The 22,434-nt window shown below is 42.2% G+C and overlaps 1 protein-coding gene across 4 annotated transcripts in view; it reads right to left on the reverse strand.

Annotated features, from left to right (window-relative positions):
- The window catches only part of GRIK1 (glutamate ionotropic receptor kainate type subunit 1), a 691,364-nt gene that overhangs the window by 251,513 nt on the left and 417,417 nt on the right, over positions 1–22,434 (reverse strand). For all 4 annotated transcript variants that reach the window (XM_082246622.1, XM_082246620.1, XM_082246623.1 and 1 more), the window contains exon 4: positions 18,952–19,133. In XM_082246622.1, the coding sequence (XP_082102748.1) occupies positions 18,952–19,133 (182 nt within the window). The remainder of the gene's footprint in view (positions 1–18,951; positions 19,134–22,434) is intronic.

Consider the following 22,434-nt stretch of genomic DNA (forward strand, 5'->3'; position numbering starts at 1 on the left):
CTGCTCTGGATGGTCTGAGGAGGCCTGTAATGCACAGTGGCCAGAGAAGGCCTGTAACACTGCACAGTACTCTGAACGGTGGTCTGAGGAGGCCTGTAATGCGCACAGTGCTCTGGACATTGGTCTGAGGAGGACTGTAATGCTGCACAGTGCTCCGGACGGTGATCTGAGGAGGCCTGTAATACTGCAGAGTGCTCTGGACAGTGGTTTGAGGAGGCCTTCATTGCACGCATTGCTCTGGACATATACAGTCTGAGAAGGAGGCTTGTAATGGATTGCACGCAGTGCTCTGGACAGTGGTCTGAGGAGGCCTGTAATGCACACAGTCCTGTGGACGGTGGTCTGAGGAGGCCTATAATGGACCCAGTGCTTTGGACAGTGGTTTGAGTTTAAGCCTGTAATGTACACACTCACAGTGCTCTGCTCTGGATGATCATGAGTCGGGAGGACTGTAATGCACAGCTCTGCTCTGAACAGTCATCTGAGGAGGCCTGTAATGCTGCATAGTGCTAACTGCTAAGCACACTATGGACTCGTTTTCTAGCTAGGAGTGGAAGCACTCACAGGCTCTACAGTGGACAAAAATGTGGTGTAATTTTCATTTAGTTTTCATCACGGTAAAAAGGGCGCTGATGAAAATTTTGATGAAAATGTTTTCATCTACAAAATTAACACTGCTTTGTACTGAACTGAAATCTTAAACAGTGCTATCGGCTTTCCTCCTCCCTGCTATCTAATATAGAAAAGAAGAGAAGGAGGTACTTGTAGTCCAAATCAGGAGCACAGCCAAGGCTAACAATGCTGCTCCTATACATCTACAGTACACTGTGCATTGTCGTAGGACAGGGAGTGTGTTACTGCCAAGATCACCAGGTAAATAGTGCTACCACATCTTGCTTTGACCTACCAACCCCTTGCTTCACTTTATCTGGCTCTCTGGGCACTGTTCCTCCCACTGATACGACGTACTATCCCTCTTACTAACACCAATGATGAGGCATATTTCCATCTGCTGACACCAACAGTGAGACACTATTCCTTCAACTAACACCAGTGATGGGCATAGTTTCTCCCAATGACACCGATGATGGGACACTATTCCTTCTGACATCAACGATGGGGCACTATTTCTTCCACTGACACTAATGATGAGAGACTATTGCTTCCACTGACACTAACGATGGGGCAAAGTTTCTCCCAATAACACCAACGATGAGGCACAGTTCCTTCCACTGGCACCAATGATGAGACACTATTCCTCCTACTAATATCAATATTAGGGAATTATTCATCTTCATACTGACCCCAGGTTCTATGTAATCTTTTTACTCCCACTGATCACCATGGTAGGATCTAAACCTTTTGTATGGAGATTTTTCAGTGAATTTGAAAATGAAATTGGATGTGGTCAATACAACCCCTCTCCCTTTTATTATAAGAGGTACTAAACAGCCCAATCCTTAGCTAACTGCCACTGTGTCTTGATTTGACCTCTTGTTTTTTGCTAGCACATATATTTAACTATGTGTATATTTTATGAAAATGGACAATCTAACACCCATTATATAATCAGCCTCTGTCTAGCAGAAGTCTGAACTCCTGACTACCTAACGTCAAGCTAAAAGACAGTCCTTGAAATAATTCTTTAACGAGAGAATTACAGAGGAAATCTATTCAGCTTTGCAAATTCAATCAGCAGTTTTGTTCTGTTAATTAAAGCCACAGCAATGGTAAGTTGCCGCCTGTCACAATAATTCTATAAAGGGAAGGGATCTGCTTTGAAATCAGCGAGAGGGAAGAATACACATCCAATTCAATCTCCTCATTTGATAAAAGAAGTTCTGTGAGCCAGCTTCAATGGTAAAGAAAAAAAAAGACACAGGCCAATGGAAGCTAAAAATAAGAAATGATTTGCCTCTGTTTATTTGTTGGAAGTGATTATTGCTTTAAATGACTCGCGGTGAAAAGAAAAGGAACCACCACCTTCCATTGCCTGCAGGAACAGACATTAAGGTTGACACTGGGCTTTTGTTCCCAATGCTGCTAATTTGTTCTCCAATTAATTTACTTAAAGCTTCTCACAAGATGAAGAAAAAAAAATGTCAGAATTTAAAACATGAAGTGTATCTTGAAAAGTAAAATTGACTTGTAGAGAATAGCTAGAACATTTTGACAAGTTGATCTCTGTGAATATGGGCACTCTTCACTTCCCACCCATCCCCTTACCTAATCATTGGGTTAAAAATGTAAAAAGGCTACCTAAGAGCTCATTTCATTTAAGCCTCGTACACACGCAACGATTATCGGCCGACCGATCGGCCGTCTTTTGTCCAGTGTTGTTGTGTTGGTTGAAATGTGCTCTAGACTGCACACAAATTTTCTCGGCCAACAAAAACCAACTTCAGAAGTGATGTCATGTTCTGGTTTACTTTCCGTGTGTTTTTTCTTCTCTGAGCATGACCAGTCTTGCTCATCTGATATTTGTCTGCCGAAATCTGTACTGACTGACGAACAATCGGCCGTTCTGTTGACGGCCAACAAAAATTTTATAGCATGTACACCAGATTTTATTCGGCCGAAAAGTCTCAGTCGGTTGTCGGAAGCATCATACTAACAAGCCGACAATCGGCCGATCGTACGTTGGCCGAAAATTCACGGCCAACAATCTTTGCGTGTGTACAAGGCATTAGCTAAACCGATGTATGTGCCGATCCCATGTCTTCTTTATTCTGAACTGCAAAGTAGGAGAATCCCTCCTCAGGTGACCATGTCACTGCCAGGATAACACGAACATTTCCCATAGGCTGCCCAATGGCCAGGACCCCTTTCTGAAGACCGCAGAGGCAGGATGATGTAACCACAAGACTGCAGCATTGGATCCCTGGTCTAAATTTATTGTTAGCTGTTGCTCACACTTGTCCATTTAGAGGCAGGAAAACCTGCCCTTTCCTGCATGCAGAAGGTTTATACAAAGCCTGATGAAGTGATTTCAGGAATCTCAAAGTCTTGCATCTTTATTAACGTAAAGCCCATCTCTGGGAAAAAAAGTTTTCCTATGCAGTGGGGATGTGCCCGCACTGCACAGGTCAACTGTTCGTTTTGTCTAGGGGTGAGAAAAAAGCTTATTCCCACCCGATCCTTCCTTCCACTGGAAAACAGCGCTCCCCATGGTCCAGCGGTGGACTGATCCTGGTCTGTGGAGAATGCTATGGGCTTGATGACATCAGAAACAGTCCACAACTCAAAGCCGCTGGAGTGTGGGGGTGCCGGACTGGTCTTGTGTTTGGAGCATCGGAGGATTAGGACAGTGTTTCTCAACCTTTTTTTTAGTCAAGGCACCCTTTAAAAATTCTGTACAATCTCGAGGCATCCCATTCTAAAGTTTGAAAATGAAAATAATAGTTTTGCAGATTACGCAGCGACAACCAAACACACATAGGATGCCCAACATTATAGGAGATTATTCTTCCAAAGCAAACACACCTTTGTACACTGGTACTGATTATAATTCCCATGTTCCTCTTCTCCCTTAGTTTCTTTCCCTCACTCAGCTAATGTGATCCCAGAGCTGATGGAGAGAGGCAGGAGAGGGACAAACAAGGATACTGTGCAAGTGCCCCACATCATCCTTATCAGACGATGATATTTTAGGACACAGGCGGCTGGAAAGTTGTAATGGTGCACAACAAAAACTTGTAGCTTTATGTAACCCACTTGATCTGCCTACTAGCTTGTGTACAGTTTTTTTGCAATTTCTAGACATTTTGCCAAGGCACCCCTGAAGACCCCTGAAGGCACCCTGGTTGAAATAAGCGGGATTAGGTAAGTCAATCTCCTTTTTCCTCTCCTCTAGACAAAAGGGAGCAGGTAACCCGTGCACTGCAGGCACAGTCCCACTACATGGGAAAACCCTTTTTTTTTCGCCCGGTGATGGGTTTTTGGTTAGCCAATAAAGGTTATTACTTAAACTCCAAACCTTCTGCATTAATTGATGGCTAACACGGTATAATACTCGAATATGGTTATGCTGCATGAAAATGCGCATCAAATAGAAATCCCATTCATTCCTATGTGGTTGGTTCACAACTAGGTGCTGCAGTTTAGAATAAAAAGACAAAGGAAAACTTCATGGGCACATAAACAACTACACTTGTTCTTTACCATGCACGCTGCATGTGTACAGACCAATGTAAATCCAGCCAGGATCTGATCATGAAAGAAAAATGTAGGCTGCCATATTTGACCTTGTCTTCTAAAATTCTAGATGCTTGGCTGATTATCACATATAGGGGTACCTTAACCATGACTTTATAATAGTTTGAAGTATACCTAAAGTCAAAACATTTTTCCTATAACTTTGACTATATAGAGAATAAATATAACCCCCAAACCCCTGTTGTGTTGTTTTTTTTCTTTTGTCATCTGTGTCTCACTGAGGATATTTTCCTTAACTGCTAGTTGCTGGCTCCTGACAGCTTTTAAGGGGATTCTGAAAAATGGGAGGATGAGTTCCTGATCACGTGACCACTGTGATTGGCTGAAAAGCTCATTTCCTTTCACTTCTCATAGGCCAGCCTGTATTCTCCTCGATTCCCTGCAATCAAGCCCCGGAGTTCACTTGTTTTACCACTGCAATGATCTCATTGATTGAGCCCTGCAGTGGGTGAAACATGTTGGGGTGGCTTTGGGTGTGAGTAAGCTGTGAACTGGCAATACACCTTGGCTGGAGTTTAATGTCTTCAGTGTGCAGTGCTTTATTTAGATGGTGGATTGTTGTAATTGGCTGGTGCAGCGGTCACATGATCAGGTGCCCTACCCATCAGCTCTTGATTGTAAATTAGTCAAGTTCCTCCACCCCAAACTCGCTAATCCATATCTTTATGGACCTTGCTTTATTGTACTGGTCCAAATCATTTGGTGGAGAGGGGATTATGGTATGGGGTTGTTTTTCAGGGTTTGGGCTTGGACCCTTAGTTCCAGTGAAGGGAACTCTTAAGGCATAAGCATACCAAAACTTTTTGGTCAATTTAATCCTTCCAACTTTGTGGGAACAGTTTGGGGATGGCCCCTTCCTGTTCAAACATGACTGCGCACCAGTGCACAAAGCAAGGACCATAAAGACATGGATGAGTAAGTTTAGGGTGGAGGAACTTGACTGGCCTGCACACAGTCCTGACCTCAACCCGATAGAACACCTTTGGTATGAATTAGAGCGGAGATTGCGAGCCAGGCCTTCTCCTCCAACATCAGTGCCTGACCTCACAAATGTGCTTCTGGAAGAATGGTCAAACATTCCCATAGACACACTCCTAAACCTTGTGGACAGCCTTCCCAGAGGAGTCGAAGCTGTTATAGCTGCAAAGGGTGGGCCAACTCAATATTGAACCCTATGGAATAAGATTGCAATGCCATAGGAAGATTTCCCTTGTTTTATTTTCCAGTGACAACTCAATATTTTAGATTTTCCCTCACTTCCAGTCTGACAATGGTCATCAGGATGATTAGAGAGTGGGGACAGAGAAAGCAAAAATGATCTCAAGGGAGTTCCAGAAAATCACCAGTTCCACTCTTTTCAAAACTAAAAAAAAAAAAAAGTTTTGGCTTCTGATAAACTTTAAGATTAAGAGAAAAAAAGAGCACAACCACAAGACCTGACACGATTGCAAAATGAGAGAAACTGTACGTGTGGATAACTTCAAATGTGATTAAAGACTTTCACGCCAAAAAGGACACAGAGGTCTCCATGCTCCTGCCGCCGCTGAAAAATAACTTTTACAAAGTGATTACCACAATAGAAGTGAGTGTTACCCTGGTGCCAAGACACCAATTAGATCATAAAAGTATTGCTGTCTTTCGGGGCAGAACTCATAAAGCTTGTAGGTGAGAAAATGATCGAACTAAGTGCAAGACCTAAATCATTCAGAGAAATCAAAAAACTTTTCTTTTAGCTGCTGCATGCCTCCAACTTCCACTATGTAATGGTTCAGCCATTATTTCAATATTTAAGGGAACCCTTGAGCTCATCTTACTTTCTAAAGTGACCCCCAGGTTAATATGTAAATAGTTACTGAGCTCTAGCCCTCAACTAAGCTATGGCTTACTACTGGCCACCAAGTATTCTGGGCTTTCTCAGTGGCCAATAAAAAGGTGCAGGGGTGGGAGGGTGTGGATCATTACTCAATCATGGAAAGCGGGTTGGACATGTTATGTAAAGCAAATTAAAACTAAAAAAATAACAAATTAGAGCTCTATAAATAGACTGGTAGGGGGTGGAAGAATAATAAACAATAAAAGGTCTTCCTTACTTATCTTCCCTGGAGAACATGCTGTTTCAGAATTTCTCCAGTGCAGCTCACATAATCAAATGTTTGGTCACATGTTGTCTAGGGAAGGATTAGAGGTCAGACTGGCCTATTTTCTTGCTTAGCTGAGATAATGTGCCCAAAAGCTGAACTATGGCTGTCTTTTAAAAAATAAATAGTGTCCCCATACTAAACAACAGATGCTTTTGAAATATAATTTATGTAACACCCTGAAACACTCACTTTGGTCCATAGTCTCATGACAGCCAGTCATGTAATCTCCAGCAGCAGAATGTGGGCAGGTACCTCTAGCAGTGTCCAGGTCTCATCCTGATGACATTTAACAACTAAAGGAAGCATATAAACCTACCATAGGAGGAGGGGGAAATAGGTCATACATTAGCCCCTTTTAACCACTTAACCCCCGGAAGATTTTACCCCCTTCCTGACCAGGGCCTATTTTGCGATTCGGCACTGCGTGACTTTAATGGACAATTGCGTGGTCATGCAACGCTGTACCTAAACGAATCTGACGTCCTTTTTTTCCCACAAACAGAGCTTTCTTTTGGTGGTATTTGTTCACCTGTGCGACTTTTTGATCATGCGCTATAAACAAAAAAATAGTGTCAATTTTGCAAAAATAACAATTTTTTTCACATTTTTTTATATGAAATTCCCCCCCAAAAAATGTAAAAATCAACATTTTTTAAAATTTTTGGCCAATTTGTTTTATGCTACATATGTTTGGTAAAAAAAAATCGCAAAAAGCGTATTTTGATTGGTTTGCGCAAAAGTTATCGCGTTTACTAACAAAGGGAAAGATTTTTGTCATTTTTGTTGTTTTTTTTTAACAAGTAATGGCAGCGAGCTGCGATTTTTTTTGCGGTACTGCGACATTGCGGCGGACAGATCGGACCCTTGACTGACATTTTTTACACTTTTGTGGTTACCAGTGACATTACTGCAGTAATCAGTGCTATACATATGCACTGTTACTGTAAAAATTACACTGGCAGGGAAGAGGTTAACTGTATTGGAGAGGGAGGGGTTAAGTGTATCCTAGGGGCGTGATTCTAACTGTGATTGGACATGGCTACTAGTATAAGAACAGAGATCAACGGTCCTACATAGTAGAACCGTCTGATCTCCATTCTTACACAGGGAAGAATGACAGACGGCTTTGTTTACATTAGCCGCCTGCCTTTCTTCCGGTGTAACGGACGATCACAAGTGCCATCGGGTCCGCCGGGCACACGCGCGGGGGGGGGTGTCCGGCGGTGCGCACTCGCTCCCTAGAGCCTCACAGGCTAGCGACGTAGTACTACGTAGTACTACGTTGCTTTGCCTGTGAGGGGCTGACCGCCACAGTAAAGTTGAGTTAAGCAAACATGTACTTTGCCCATGCAGGGCTTTAATGCAATGCTGGGATAGGGTCTTCTGGCAACCAAGGCCAAAGATGCCAAAGTGCACTCCATTTTACCCAAACTGAAAAGGATGGAGTTTGAATATCATCAACTACAGTGGGTGGCCCAGGTCAGGGTACAGAAAAGACAGGCGGTCCAAAATTTGACACCTTTTGGCCCAAAGATATCCAAACAGCATGGAATAAAGTGCTGTGACATTGGTAACCACTGTCATTTAGTCATAATCAGTTAGGACTGAGTTAGGTTTCCATTAATATTATCGTAACCAAAATACATTTTTCATCTGGAAAAAAAAGCTTAGAAATCGCAGATTTTTTTTTTTGTCCTCATTATAAATGTACTGAAATTTTGTTACAAAGCATTTTTATTCAGCTCTACAAAAATTAAGAAAGTGAAATTGCGAAAGAAGGGTTGAACCAAAATTGTATATTTTATAACTCATGAAAATTCAGAAGAATGGGTTTTAAAGCGTTATTGAATGAAGAGCAGGACTGGGTTGTCACAATGAAAGTCCTGCAGACTACACTTGAAATCATGGCTAGACAAGACATGGATGCTGGTGATAATAAGCAGGGGAGCCAGGAGGGCTGGTATGTGTCTAGGACCCAGAGATAGGGGCACTCTGGTTGTGCTTGTTGCTGTTTGGCTGCTAGTACCACCACTGTGCCAGTTTTGGTAAGCAGTCCATCCCCAATCCAGCTGGCAATTGTATGCCTGAGAAAGCTAGTAAGGGAACCAAGAGCAAGTGTCTCCTCCTCGTCACCCCAGAAGTATGGGCATGAGCTGCCAGCACCGAAGCAGTGGAAAATTGCAGTCCCTGTGAGTTTGGGCAATGGGGAGAGAGGCAGAGGGTGGGTAGAATAGGATCATTGAGTGTTAGATAGGCAGGAAGAAAAATCACTACTAGAGCAGAATTCCTCAGTGGCAAATGGCTAGGACACTTGTATAGCTACTGTAGAAGTTAAGCGGAACTTCGCTCAAAAAGTGAAGTCCCACTGGTTCGCTCCCTCCCCTTCAAGGCCTGTAACTAAGAAACAGGTTTTCTTTTTGGGGGGGAAGGGGGGGGGGGGGTTGTACCGATTCCTATTGCTACCCACTACCACTTCCGCAATTCTCACCTAGGTGTGGATGACTCCCCTTGTCCTCCCCCACTACCCGTCTGCAGCCTTCTGGGACACATCACATGTCCCAGGAGGCTGCAGGACCATTCACAGAGTACCATACAAACACACACACGTGCAGTGGGAAGCTAACTGTGTTTAAAGATATTAAAGATGGCGGCATTGGGAACCTGCAGCAGTAAGAAGACCTGGCTGTGGATAGACAGTGCTGGACTTCAGCCACTGCTGGTAAGTACCTGATTTTTAAAAGTCAGCAGCTACAGTATTTATTCTTCAAAGTTCCTCTTTAAGGATAACATTTTGTAAGAAAAAAAAGCTACCATGACTTTTCTAGAGTTTTTTCTCTTCATCCTGTCTTGGTGACCAGAACTGAAGAGAATGTCCCCAATGGGGACACACAGTGTAATAATAAAATGAAAACATTCATTTTAGGCTCTTTTTCCACTGCCACTCTACTTATCTAGGGCTCCTTCAGGAGATTTCTTAAACTGTCCCTGACACACAACAGGAAAAAAAAAAAAGAAAAGCTCTCTATTTTAACCACTTAAGCCCCGGAAGATTTTACCCCCTTCCTGACCAGGGCCTATTTTGCGATTCGGCACTGCGTGACTTTAACGGACAATTGCGCGGTCGTGCGACGCTGTACCTAAACTAATTTGATATCCTTTTTTTTCCCCACAAACAGAGCTTTCTTTTGGTGGTATTTAATCACCTGTGCGATTTTTACTTTTTGCGCTATAAACAAAAAAAAAGCGTCAATTTTGCAAAAATAATAATATTTTTCACATTTTTTATATGAAATTCCAAAAAAAAAATGTAAAAATCTACATTTTTTAACATTTTAGGCCAATTTGTTTTATGCTACATATGTTTGGTAATAAAAATCGCAAAAAGCGTATTTTGATTGGTTTGCGCAAAAGTTATCGCGTTTACTAACTAAGGGAAAGATTTTTGTCATTTTTGTTGTTTTTTTTTAACGCGTAATGGTCGGCGATCTGCAATTTTTTTTGCGGTACTGCGACATTGCGGCGGACAGATCGGACCCTTGACTGACATTTTTGACACTTTTGGGGTTACCAGTGACATTTCTACAGTAATCAGTGCTATATATATGCACTGTTACTGTAAAATGACACTGGCAGTGAAGAGGTTAACTTTTTTTTGAGAGGGAGGGGTTATGTGTGTCCCTAGGGGCGTGATTCTAACTGTGATTGGCTGTGGCTTGAGGTGTAGGAACAGTGATCAACGGTCCTACATAGTAGAACCGTATGATCACTATTCATTCACAGGGGAGAATGACAGGCGGCTTTGTTTACATTAGCCGCCTGCCTTTCTCCTGCTCTAACGGACGATCGCGAGTGACCGGCGGACATCCGGTCCGCCGGGCACACGTGTGCAGGGGGGTCCGTGACCGCGTGGGAGCGGGAGCGCGCCTCCGGCGGCGCGCGCTCGCTCCCTAGACCCTCACAGGCTAGCGACGTAGCCCTACGTCGCTTTGCCTGTGAGGGGCTGACCGCCGCAGTAAATAATCGTGCGGCGGTCGGCAAGCGGTTAAGGCAAATCTCATAACAAACAGTTGTTATAGGACTTTTGGATTTCCCATTACTTCATGTGCTGATGACAATGGTCACCAAATTTACACAGTAGGAACACAGACAGCAATAAAAACCTGAAAAAGGGTTTCAACAGTCCACCCAAAGCAAATAAAAAAAATAAAAAAACTTTTGGATGCACATGGCACTGAAGTTGTAACCTGGCTATGTTCTGTAGTTGGGTTGCCTGGTTCACCAGAATGTTTGTACAGAATTACTAATGTTTTCACAGCTAAGACAGGTCACATACAGGTATATGTGTATTTCAATGCTTGGTGGGAGTTTATCTTTAAATTAAATTATATATTATTATATCCTATATTATCCTCGATTAAAAAACAAGCAAGGAAAACATTACAATTTTATATAATTTACTTTAAAGTGTTACTAAACCCACAACAGTAAAATGTATCTGTATGTGCAATAAAGCAAGCTTGTTATATTCACTGTGGAACCTAAGGGGTTAATCCTCTGCATTGTGCATAAAGGCTGTTTGATCCTGTCTTCTCTGATCCTCCCCTTCTTCAACTGTCCCCAAACCATCTCCTGACAGAACAGAGGCTAGGGGACAAGCTACACATGTTCAGTTTGGTGTGTATTGCTAGAGAGTTTTTTTTATTTTTCTTGGGAGAGTGCATGTGATCAGCACAGGGCCAATCAGCCAGACAGTGGCACAGGGGTCCTGCAGCCTCATAGGAGAGTCAGAGCAGAATGAAAACTCCTCCTACAAGCTTTAACCAGACACTGATAGAAGTCACCATACTGCTACTATTTACTGCTGATGAGAAAAGGTATTTAGCAGTTTATATTTACTAAAACGATTGCATTCCCATGTTCTGTGTACTGTGGGAGGGGAGATATAGTAAATGCAGGGTCCTGGGTTTAGTAACACTTTACATATAATTGTAAGTGGAATATTCACCCACGTCCTTGCTATTATTTTTCTTGTACTACTTTGCCCTATAACATTCTTTTAATCTGCACACCATAACTGACCTAATCATCATTTTACTCATTAACACATGCCGCCTGCCTTTTTTTTCCAAGTCGGATCTTTGAAGAATATTTTTCAGTATCCCCATATTGGTTCTGCGGATTCCAGAGGTGGGGGACTCGAGTCACATGACTTGACTTAAGTCAGACTTAAGTCACCAGTTTGAGGACTTGAGACTTGCTTGACTAAAATTAATAAAAGGCTCGACTTGACTTTGACTTGATTGATTACTTGATTCATGACTTGAGACTTGACTTTGACTTGAGACAGATGACTCGAAATGACTTTACTTTAAGTTATTAAATATTTGCATTTTCTCAAGATGTGTTAAAGCAAAATGAATGTGCCTGTTATGTTTCTGACACCACAGTCATAGATAGATAGAGTGTACAGATTGTATAACAGTGTTAATTTGCTGTCCCCTCAAAATAACTCAACACACAGCCATTAATGTCTAATGCACTGGCAACAAAAGTGAGTACACCCCTAAGTAAAAAATGTCCAAATTAGGCCAAAAGTGTCAATATTTTGTGTGGCTACCATTATTTTCCAGCACTGCTTTAACACTCTTGGGCATGGAGTTCACCAGAGCTTCAAAGGTTGCCACTGGAGCTGGTGGATGTTAGAGACCTTGCGCTCCTCCACCTTCCATTTGAGGATACCTTACAGATCATTTGAGGATGTCCCACAGATGCTCAATAGGGTTTAGGCTTGGAGACATGTTTGGCCAGTCCATCACATTTCCCCTCAGCTTCTTTAGCAAGGCAGTGGTCGTCTTGGAGGTGTGTTTGGGGTTGTTATCATGTTTAAATACTGCCCCGCTGCCCAGTCTGCGAAGGGAGGGGATCATGATCTTCTTCAGCATGTCACAGTACATGTTGGCATTCATGGTTCCCTCAATGAACTGTAGCTCCCCAGTGCAGGCAGCTCTCATGCAGGCCCAGACCATGACACTCCCACCACCATGCTTGACTGTAGGAAAGACACACTTGTCTTTGTACTCTGTGCCTGTGGTTGCCGCCACACACGCTTGACACCATCTGAACCAAATAAGTTTATCTTGGTCTCATCAGACCACAGGACATGGTTCCAGTAATCCATGTCCTTATTCTGCTTGTCTTCAGCAAACTGTTTGTGGGCTTTCTTGTGCATCATCTTTAGAAGAGGCTTCCTTCTGGGATTCTGGGACAACCATGTAGACCAATTTGATGCAGTGTGCAGCATATGGTCTTAGCACTGACAGGCTGACCCTTCACCCCTTCAACTTCTGCAGCAATGCTGGCAGCACTCATACATCTATTTCCCAAAGACAACCTCTGGATATGACGCTGAGCACGTGCACTCAACTTCTTTGGTCGACCATGGCGAGGCCTGTTCTGAGTGGAACATGTCCTGTTAAACCGCTGTATGGTCTTGGCCGCCAAGCTGCAGCTCAGTTTTTATAGCCTAGGCAATCTTTATGTCAGGCATGTCCAACCTGCGGCCCGGGGGCCGCATGCGGCCCAGAACCTCAGGCAATGCGGCCCACTACCCCTGACAATTTTTATTTATTTTTTGCTGGGGAGGAAGGAAGTAGAGTCGGGGGCATGGCCACAGAGGCAGCCTTGGAGGGGATTATCCACTAGTTGTGTTAAATTAGTGCTGGGGGGGGGGGGTGGGCGCAGCAGCACAGGAAGGGCGAGGCGGCATTTTATTACTTATATACCTTAACTATAGTATATATTTTATATGCGGCCCGAGACAATTTCTCTATACTCAATGTGGCCCAGAGAAGCCAAAAGGTTGGACACCCATGCTTTATGTAAAGCAACAATTCTTTTTTTCAGATCCTCAGAGAGTTCTTTGCCATGAGGTGCCATGTTGAACTTCCAGTGACCAAGATGAGAGAGTGAGAGCGATAACACCAAATTTAACACACCTGCTCCCCATTCACACCTGTAACGCTAACAAGTCACATGACACCGGGGAGCGAATATGGCTAATTGGGCCCAATTTGAACATTTTCACTTAGGGGTGTACTCGCTTTTGTTGCTAGCAGTTTAGACATTAATGGCTGTGTGTTGAGTTATTTTAAAGGGACAGAAAATTTACACTGTTATACAAGCTGTACACTCACTACTTTACATTGTAGCAAAGTGTCATTTCTTCAGTGTTGTCACTTGAAAAGATATAATAAAATATTTACAAAAATGTGAGGGGTGTACTCACTTTTGTGAGATACTGTAGATAGATAGATAGATGATAGATAGATAGATAGATAGATAGATAGATAGATAGATAGATAGATAGATAGATAGATAGATAGATAGATAGATAGATAGATAGATAGATAGATAGATAGATAGATAGATAGATAGATAGATAGATAGATAGATAGATAGATAGATAGATAGATAGATAGATAGATAGATAGATAGACAGATAGATAAGACTACAGACCTATTACTGGGATGATAAATGACACTTGAAATAAGTGGGGTTTTTTTTATATTTTGCTCAGGCGTTCATAATTTCCCTTGTATAAGACAAGGAACAAAGAATACTTGCTCCTTTCCGTTTGAGCCAGGAAAGTATTCAGGATTCTGTCTTGCCGTATGAAGCTTCCACTATGGACACTTAAGCTCAATCAGGCTTTTCAAACCTCAGCATTTGGGCAATTATTTTAAGTATTTCTATAAATGTAAAACTACTCAGCAAGGCATCAAAGGAAGCGCCGCAACATTTAACTTTCCTTTTCTAAAAAAAAATTCTGCCATCAAGACTCCATTGTGGAAACTGGAGACAAAAAGGTTTATCAGCCTTGCTTAGTCTCCTGTATAGGGGAGTCACTTAATGGATGTGATAAATGGGATCCTGGAAAGGTGAAGGATAATGGGGATTTATAATGATGTTAAAGATTTCAAACCCTACACAAATGGTGCAGACAGGTAACCCTTGAAGTGAGTGATGAAATAGAATTCTTTTGTATTGGGTGATCTGGTGGCAGAATGATAGGCAGAAGAAAGGAATTTGGGAGGCCTTGGGGTCTCTAAGTTCTCCCTGGCACTGGATAATGTATTTGCTGTGAAACAAAGAATGGGGGACTCGGAATGACTCAATATTTTGATGGATAGTACTCATCAGCGTTGTTTTCTTGGATTAGTCTGTGCTACTCAAACCTTCCACCTTATGCATTCTCTTCTGTAAGCCCTGTTCAACTTGTCAAGGCTAGACTGAATAGCAATTTATACTGCAAACCTTAACAAAATTTGTGCAATGCTTTCAGCCAGTTTTAACCACTTGCCGACCAGTCACTGGGACTGTTCTGCGGCAAAGTGGCTCGATTCCGTCCAGCGACGTAGACCTACGTTGCTGGACTCCTCCCCTTGTGGGCGGCGCTCGCGTGCCGCCGGAGTCTCGCTCCCGCTGTTTTCAGTCACAGCGGGAGTCGGGCGAGGGGAGGAGCAGCGGCGATCGTCGGGGAATCGAGTGTGGAGATCCGCCCGCTTGTGTAAACAAAGCAGGCAGATCTCCTAAGTGACAAACAGTGACAGATCGCAGGGTTCAGCATAGCTGAACATGCGATCTGTCCCTGTGTCACTCAGTCCCCTCCCCCCACACACGTTAGTAAGCACCAGGCATACATTAACCCCTCCCTCTCCAATAAAATTAACCCCTTCCCTGCCAGTGTCATTTTTACAGTAACAGTGCATATTTATAGCACTGATTACTGCAGTAATGTCACTGGTATCCCCAAAAGTGTCAAAAATGTCAGTCAGGGGTCTGATCTGTCCGCCGCAATGTCGCAGTCCTGCAAAAAAAAATCACAGATCGCCGCCATTACTCGTTAAAAAAAAAACACCAAAAATGACAGAAATCTTTCCCTTAGTTAGTAAACGCAATAACTTTTGCGCAAACCAATCAAAATACGCTTATTGTGATTTTTTTTACCAAACATAGGTAGCAGAAAACAAATTGGCCAAAAATGTAAAAAAATTTTGATTTTTACATTTTTTTGGGGGGGAATTTCATATAAAAAAATGTGAAAAATATTGTTATTTTTTCAAAATTTACACTCTTTTTTTGTTTATAGCGGAAAAAGTAAAAATCGCACAGGTGATCAAATACCACCAAAAGAAAGCTCTGTTTGTGAGAAAAAAAGGACATAAATTTTGTTTGGGTACAGCATCGCACGACCGCGCAATTGTCAGTTAAAGTCGCACAGTGCCGAATCGCAAAAAGTGGCCTGGACGTACAGTAAGACAGCAAAATCCTCCGGTGATAAAGTGGTTAAGAAGCTTTCTGAAAATGATCCTGCCTCTATATAAAAGGATTAAGCCCCACTCCAGATATAAACCTGATTGCTATATTAAAAACTTAAAAATAAAAAGCTGTAGCCCAGATCACGTGGGATCCAGCCCCAAGTCTTCTTCTATTCTGTTTACTTCCTAGTTTGGGTTCCTATTTGGGATTCCTTGGATAGCCTGCAGCAAGGTCCTCTCAGAAGCGGGAAGATGATGTAATTGGAAGGGGGGGGGGTGGCAGGGGACCAGCAATCTTAGGGAGGGTGTCACAGCACTGGATCAGCCACTACCCCACCCAGAAACAGCAGCAGTGTGGGACCTGAACAGAGGACTTAGGTGAATCTATTTCACTTCGTAGGATAGAGGGTGGGGGGGGGCAAAAATAATGAATTAAAGGTGGGAGGGAGAGCTAGTAAAACTTTTTTTAAAGTTTTGGATAGAGTGGAGATGGATTAAAGCACCAGTTTTTTTGTCTGTGCCTTTGTTAGGGAGATTCACCCTCTCTATTTGTCCTGTTTACCATTATCATTGAAAGTAAAAGTAAAAGAAAATCTTAAGTTTTAGTGTGTCCCCAAAAAAGTAATAGTGGGAAATTCTTCCAATAGGGACACTAGTTCTGGTGACCTGGGGGTCCCCAAGAGATTTCCTTAACCACTTGCCGACCGCCCCACGCAGATTTACTGGGCGGCTCGGCTGTACATAATCACATGATTATGTACATACGGACACAGCGGCAGGCAGACCGCGGGAGGAGCGGGCTCGAACTCTGCCAGCTTCCGGCAATCTTCAGCTAGACTGACAGGAGAGCCGTCTGTAATGTAAACAATGCAAGACGGCTCTCCTGTCAGAGAGGCAGGGAAAGATCATGTAATTCAGCTATACTGAATCACCAGTCACCCTGTGCCTCTGTTAAATCCATCCCCCCCCCACAGTTAGAAAGCACATATAGGGAACACATTTACCCCTTGATCACCCCTAGTGTTAACCCCTTCCCTGTCAGTGTCATTTATACAGGGACAGTGCATATTATTTAGCACTGATCACTGTATTAATGTCACTGGTCCCCAGAAAGTGTCACGTAGTGTCAGATTTGCCCAGCGCAATGTCGCAGTCCTGATAAAAATTGCTAATCGCCGCCATTACTAATAAAAAAAAATAAGTAAATAAAAAGTCCAAAAATCTATCCCATAGTTTGCAAACGCTATAACTTTTGCGAAAAACAATTATTTTTGGGATTTGTTTTACCAAAACTATGTAGCAGAATACAATCTGGCCTAAACTGATAAAAAAAAAATTTGATTTTATAAAATGTTTTTATTGGGAATGTTATATAGCAGAAAGTAAAAAATATAGTTTTTTTAACATTTGTCGCTATTTTTTTGTTTATCCCGCAAAAACTAAAAAGGTGGAGGTGATCAAATACCACCAGAAGAAAGCTCTATCTGTGGGGAAAACAGGACATCAATTTTATTTGGGTTCAGCTTTGCATGACCGCACAATTGTTAGTTAAAGCAATGCAGTGCCGAATCGCAAAAAATGACCTGGTCATTAAGGGGGTAAAACCTTCCGGAAGCTGAAGTGGTATATTTGCAAGGATTTCCTCTCACTTCCTGTTTTGGCTATGTGACAGGAAGTGAGGGAAATCTTCCCAATGGAAAACAGATAACAAAAAAATAAACTGACAGGGGGTTATGACCTTCCTTTACTCTATCCAAAATGAAAACAAAAAATAGATTTGCCTATAGTTCTACTTTAACCATACCTGTAAGTGCCGGTTCACACTGCAGCGGCACGACTTCGGGGGCGACCTGTGAAGTCGCGTGCACCAAGACTTCGGCGCGACTTGCACGGACTTCATAAAATGGAAGTCTATGCAAGTCGCTCCAGGTCGCCCCGAAGTAGTACAGGACCCTTTTTCTAAGTCGGAGCGACTTGTGTCGCTCCTATTAGAACCGTTCCTGTACTACACAATGGACCGCAACGGTCCGCAACTTGTCAGGCTGACAAGTTGCCTGACAAGTCATACTAGTGTGAACCGGCACTTAAAGAAAAGTGTACTTTATTCGCTTCTACCCAAGCCACTCCAATCCTGAAAGGTTTCATGCTGAAGTCAGCAGGGAAGCTGACACTTTCGGGAGTGTCGATCTCCAGGGACCCCTGCCATTCTCACTAATTCCTCCCTCTGACCACCACTCATGACAGAATACAATGGTGACATTGAGTTCAAAAGGAAGAAACATCAAGAGCTGGGGATCATCACTTCTGAAAGTTTCAATTTATGTAAAATTCTCTTTTTTGCTCCCTTTTAGGCTGTAAAAATACAGTAGCTTCCCAAACCTTCCTGTCATGGACAAATCTCAATCTGTTTCTCTTATTGCCAATACTTACCCAACCCAACTTACCACCTGAACATTGCTTTTGGCTAGTGGAGCTGATTATCATGGTAATAGGTCAATAGGAATAGGTGAGGTGCAATAGAAAATTGTGGGGTGCAGGACATTGAAGGAGGCTCCAACCCAACCTCGAAATGTCAGAGCCTTCTTCTTCAAAACAGCCCGACATGCCTGATAGTGTAGGAGGATTAAGATTGGAGGGTTTGGGTGCAGATATGTTCAGGTGTTAGCTGGTAGGAATGTGTGGGTGCAGGACAAGCTCCAGCATTGCCAGAAAGTGTCTATAAAAATAACCCATCATTTGGCCATGGTCAGAGGATTGGTGTGCAGGGCTTGGCAGGCATTTCTAAATGCCTTCACCTAAACTCTGCAGCAGTTTGCCCCTCTTTCTTCATGACAGATTATCTTAAAGTCTTTAAAGCACCCAATGAACCACAGTTTGGGTATGGTAACACACTTCTTAATGGGAATGCCAGCTTTATAGTGTAGTATATCACTTTCAAAGATCTAGCTATTATGGACACTCATGGATATTGAATCCACCAGATTCAGGGTTTGTGACTATGGGCCCAAAGCAACTAAGAAGAAGGTCAGAAGCATCTGCCAAGAAAATCACAGGGATCTCAAACTTAATTCAAGAACGTACCTAAAAGTATGCTGTATATGCCCTATCCAACTACGAAAATTGGCCTGCTCATAAAGAACAAAGGACATTTAAAGAACTTTGCACTACAAAAATGATAAGAGTTTGAAAAACACTTTGCTATGTTCCCCATTGATGTGCTATGTGTAAGCAGAGCTACAACTTTGAAGGCTCAAAAATAAAAAAGTTGTGCACTTACCTGTTTGAGAATCTCAGCTGCAGTTTCATGCGAGCAATCAAATATCACATAGAATTCCTTGGCTTTCTTCATCTCTTTGAGCAAAGGACGAGCATCCTTGTTTCCTGAGGGTAATTGGCGAATTTTTATTTTGATGTTGTATCTTGATGGAGCTTTGATGAGTTCCTGCAGACGGATTAAACCTAAGGGAGTAAATAATAAATGAAATTAGTTGGACGGTAAAATTCTTATAACCAGATAGTAAAGATGCTCCAGATAGCTCCATACAAACTAATTAGCTGCCTTTGTTAGAAAAGTAAAGTTGGGATGTTTATATGCAAGTTTTAATGTGGTCTTGTAGAACAAGTCAAGTCATTTGCATCTCAAAGTACTTTATGTTCTTTTATAAGTGTGTTTTATGCTCCGTGTCTGTGTGCTGAAACAAAAATAAATGTATCTCCTGCCATATTGTGAGGTTTTGCACTTAGTCTAAAGGAGAACAAAGAAGAATGCTTAAAGGGAAATGTCTAAAGAAAAGTTATTTGAAATTCAAGAAAAAAAACAAAAAACGACCAGTGTGATGAAAAAAAAAAAAATGATTACCATAGGGTCATGTTTAAATTTGATTTAGGACAGGATTGAATAAATTAAAAAATACACTTCAGGGAATAGTAATTTCAGGTGACAAATGCAGCCATTTAATTAAACTTCCAGCACTATCTGGCAAACGTTCACACGTTTTACCTTATATCCTAACACCAGGCTTCTTGTGACTTCAGATAATTTGGCAGGACCAGAATGGTCCAAACAAACTTTTTCTTTTACTAACAGATGCACTCACTGTCAGAGGTGTATAAACCAGCCTTTTTCAACCAGGGTGCCCAGGAACCCTGGGGTGACTTCAGGTGTCTTAAGGGGTGCCTTGACAAAATGCCTAGACATTGCCCAAAAATTGTCTACAGGCCAGCGGGTGGATCAAGCCTCCTATTAGTTACATGAAGCCACAGGTCATCATTGTGCACCAACCTTATACCCGCCAGTGTCCCAACAACCGATGGACATCATCGGTTAATAAGGAGAATGTCAGGCACATGCACAACTTCCTTGTTTGTCCCTTTTCTTCCCCTCTCCATCAACACTGGGGGTCACATTAGCTGAGTGAGGGAAAAGAGAAACATTGGAATACTAATTAGTACCAATGTGCCAAGGTGTGTTTGCTTTGGAAGAATAAATCACCTCTAATGTTGGGTGACCTACACCTAATGTTGCTGCATTATGTAAAACTCTTTGTTTTGTTTTGTTTTCTTTTATTTTAGAATGGGGTGCCTCGGGATTGTGTGGAATTTTTTTTTTTTTTTAATAATATTTTTTATTCATTTTATCAAACAAGGAGCAGAGAAAAAAAATATACAAATCAAAACATTTGAACAAAAATTTAAGGAAAATAGATGAGCAACTTGTGTAGCATAACATTCAATAACAATCTATTTTCACTGGTTCCAAGGAGAGTATTTACAATGTCAATACATGTAAAGCATGAGCATTATAGTAACAAGATCTCATACAAATATAAGGCTAATTTTCTAGTGTGGAGTTCTGTCTTCCCGTGCACCCCCATTGGGAACATAGTGTGCCAGGAAGAGAGGACCCCTCCACTAAAACTTATGAACTGGCTGGATTTGAATATGCTCTATCAATAAGAGTGTAGAGTAGGTTACACCAATAGCTGAGGGATATCAATTGTGATATATCCAACTCTTCCAACTCTTCCAAGACAGTGCTTTAATTGCCAGAGATTTCTCCAGTTGATAGTTACGGTTGACAATATCTATGACCTCCGAGAGGTTAGGAGCTAGCGTGGTTTTCCATTTACGAAGTATAAGGGATCTAGAAGCTAGAATGATGTGTAGACCCATCTGCCTAGATTGTGTGGAATTTAAAAAAGGGTGCCTTGACGGGAAAAAGGTTGAAAAACACTGGTATAAACTGTATATAACATTAGTTATATACAGTATACAGCTCTGTGTTACAGCAGCGGGATGGAGACTTCCACACCCAAAACAAAATTAAGTAAGGCGCTGCTCAGCCATTCACAGACAGCTTTGTATTAAATCAATTAATGCAAGGCTTCCTCTGATTGACTGAGGTGCAGAGGCAAGGGGAATGCCCTAATGATCTCCATCACCTCAGCCAACCAGAGGAAACTTTGTATTCAAAATGAAATGATGAAATACAAAGCTTCCTGGAAATGGCTGAGCAACACTCAACCTGACACAATTTTGTTCCAGGAACAGGATGGGAAGTGCTCAAGCCTGCTGCTGGAACACAGTGCTGTATATGGTATATAGCTGATGCTACATACATTTGATACAGCGCTGACAGCTGCCACATCTGTTGGTAAAGCAAAGAGTTAGAATTGGCCAGCTTGATCCAAACTATTTAAAGTGACAAGAAACCTGTAGGTAGACTTTAAAGCATATCTAACCCCAAGAACACATGTGTCAAACACAAGGCCCGCGGGCCGAATTTGGCCCTCCAGGCCATTTTATTTGGCCCTCTTCTGGATCTCCTCTAGACCCGGTACTTTCTACTTTCCAGCAATGCCTCCAGCTTCTTCCCAGCAACAGCACAAGGTAAGATGTGCACTGTGATGTAAGGGAGGGTGGGGGACTCAACTTCTGATGGTGGGGAGGCTCAGCGTCTTATGTAAGGGTAGGGGATGCTCTGGACATCCAGTCTTACAGATACAACCGGCCCTTTTGAGTGCAATCATAATACTGATGTGGCCCATGATTAGATTGAGTTTGACACCCCTGCCCAAGAACAAAAATGTTGTATTGCAGATTATCAGTCCTTAGATGTGGCGCCTAAATTTGTCTACTTTGATCAGGCTATTTTCACTAAAACTAGCCATATAAAAGTAGAATTTTCTTTGAACATTTGTATGAATATTCTAAAAAAACTGTTTGTCAGAGCATTTGATTTTGCCATTGTTGAGTCAACTAATTTAGTCTGAAAGCCCTTAAAATTTCATCTTGAATGGAATTTCAGACATTATAATCAGGTTTCTTTTGTGCTTAAAACATGCTTATTACAATATGTACACTTTTCCCCAAACATAATCCATATTCATAGTTACAATTTTGTTTGTGATACATTTTCCATGCTCTTTCAAATTGTCTTATGACTACGGGCGAAAACAATTGTTGATTTGACTTCACTAACCCCCCACTAACCCCATTATAAAATCTAATGAACATTCTGAAAATAAATATTTTTTTTTTACCTCTTGGTGCCGACAGTTCACAAATATGCGGCCTCTCAGTGGGTGGGCCTTGAACCATATTTGCGTGCAATATTGAAAAAACAGATGTGCAGAGAGCACGCCCCCGGCACAGTTACCGGCAACTTACGGAAAGCTCCTGATTGCTACTTGAGATTGGGAGCTTTCCGATCATGTGGTTACCGTGACAGCCAATCACGGTGATCACATGACCATAAGGG

The sequence above is a fragment of the Pelophylax lessonae genome (assembly GCF_965119305.1).
Source record: "Pelophylax lessonae genome assembly, chromosome: 2".
In the NCBI taxonomy this organism is placed as follows: Eukaryota; Metazoa; Chordata; class Amphibia; order Anura; family Ranidae; genus Pelophylax; species Pelophylax lessonae.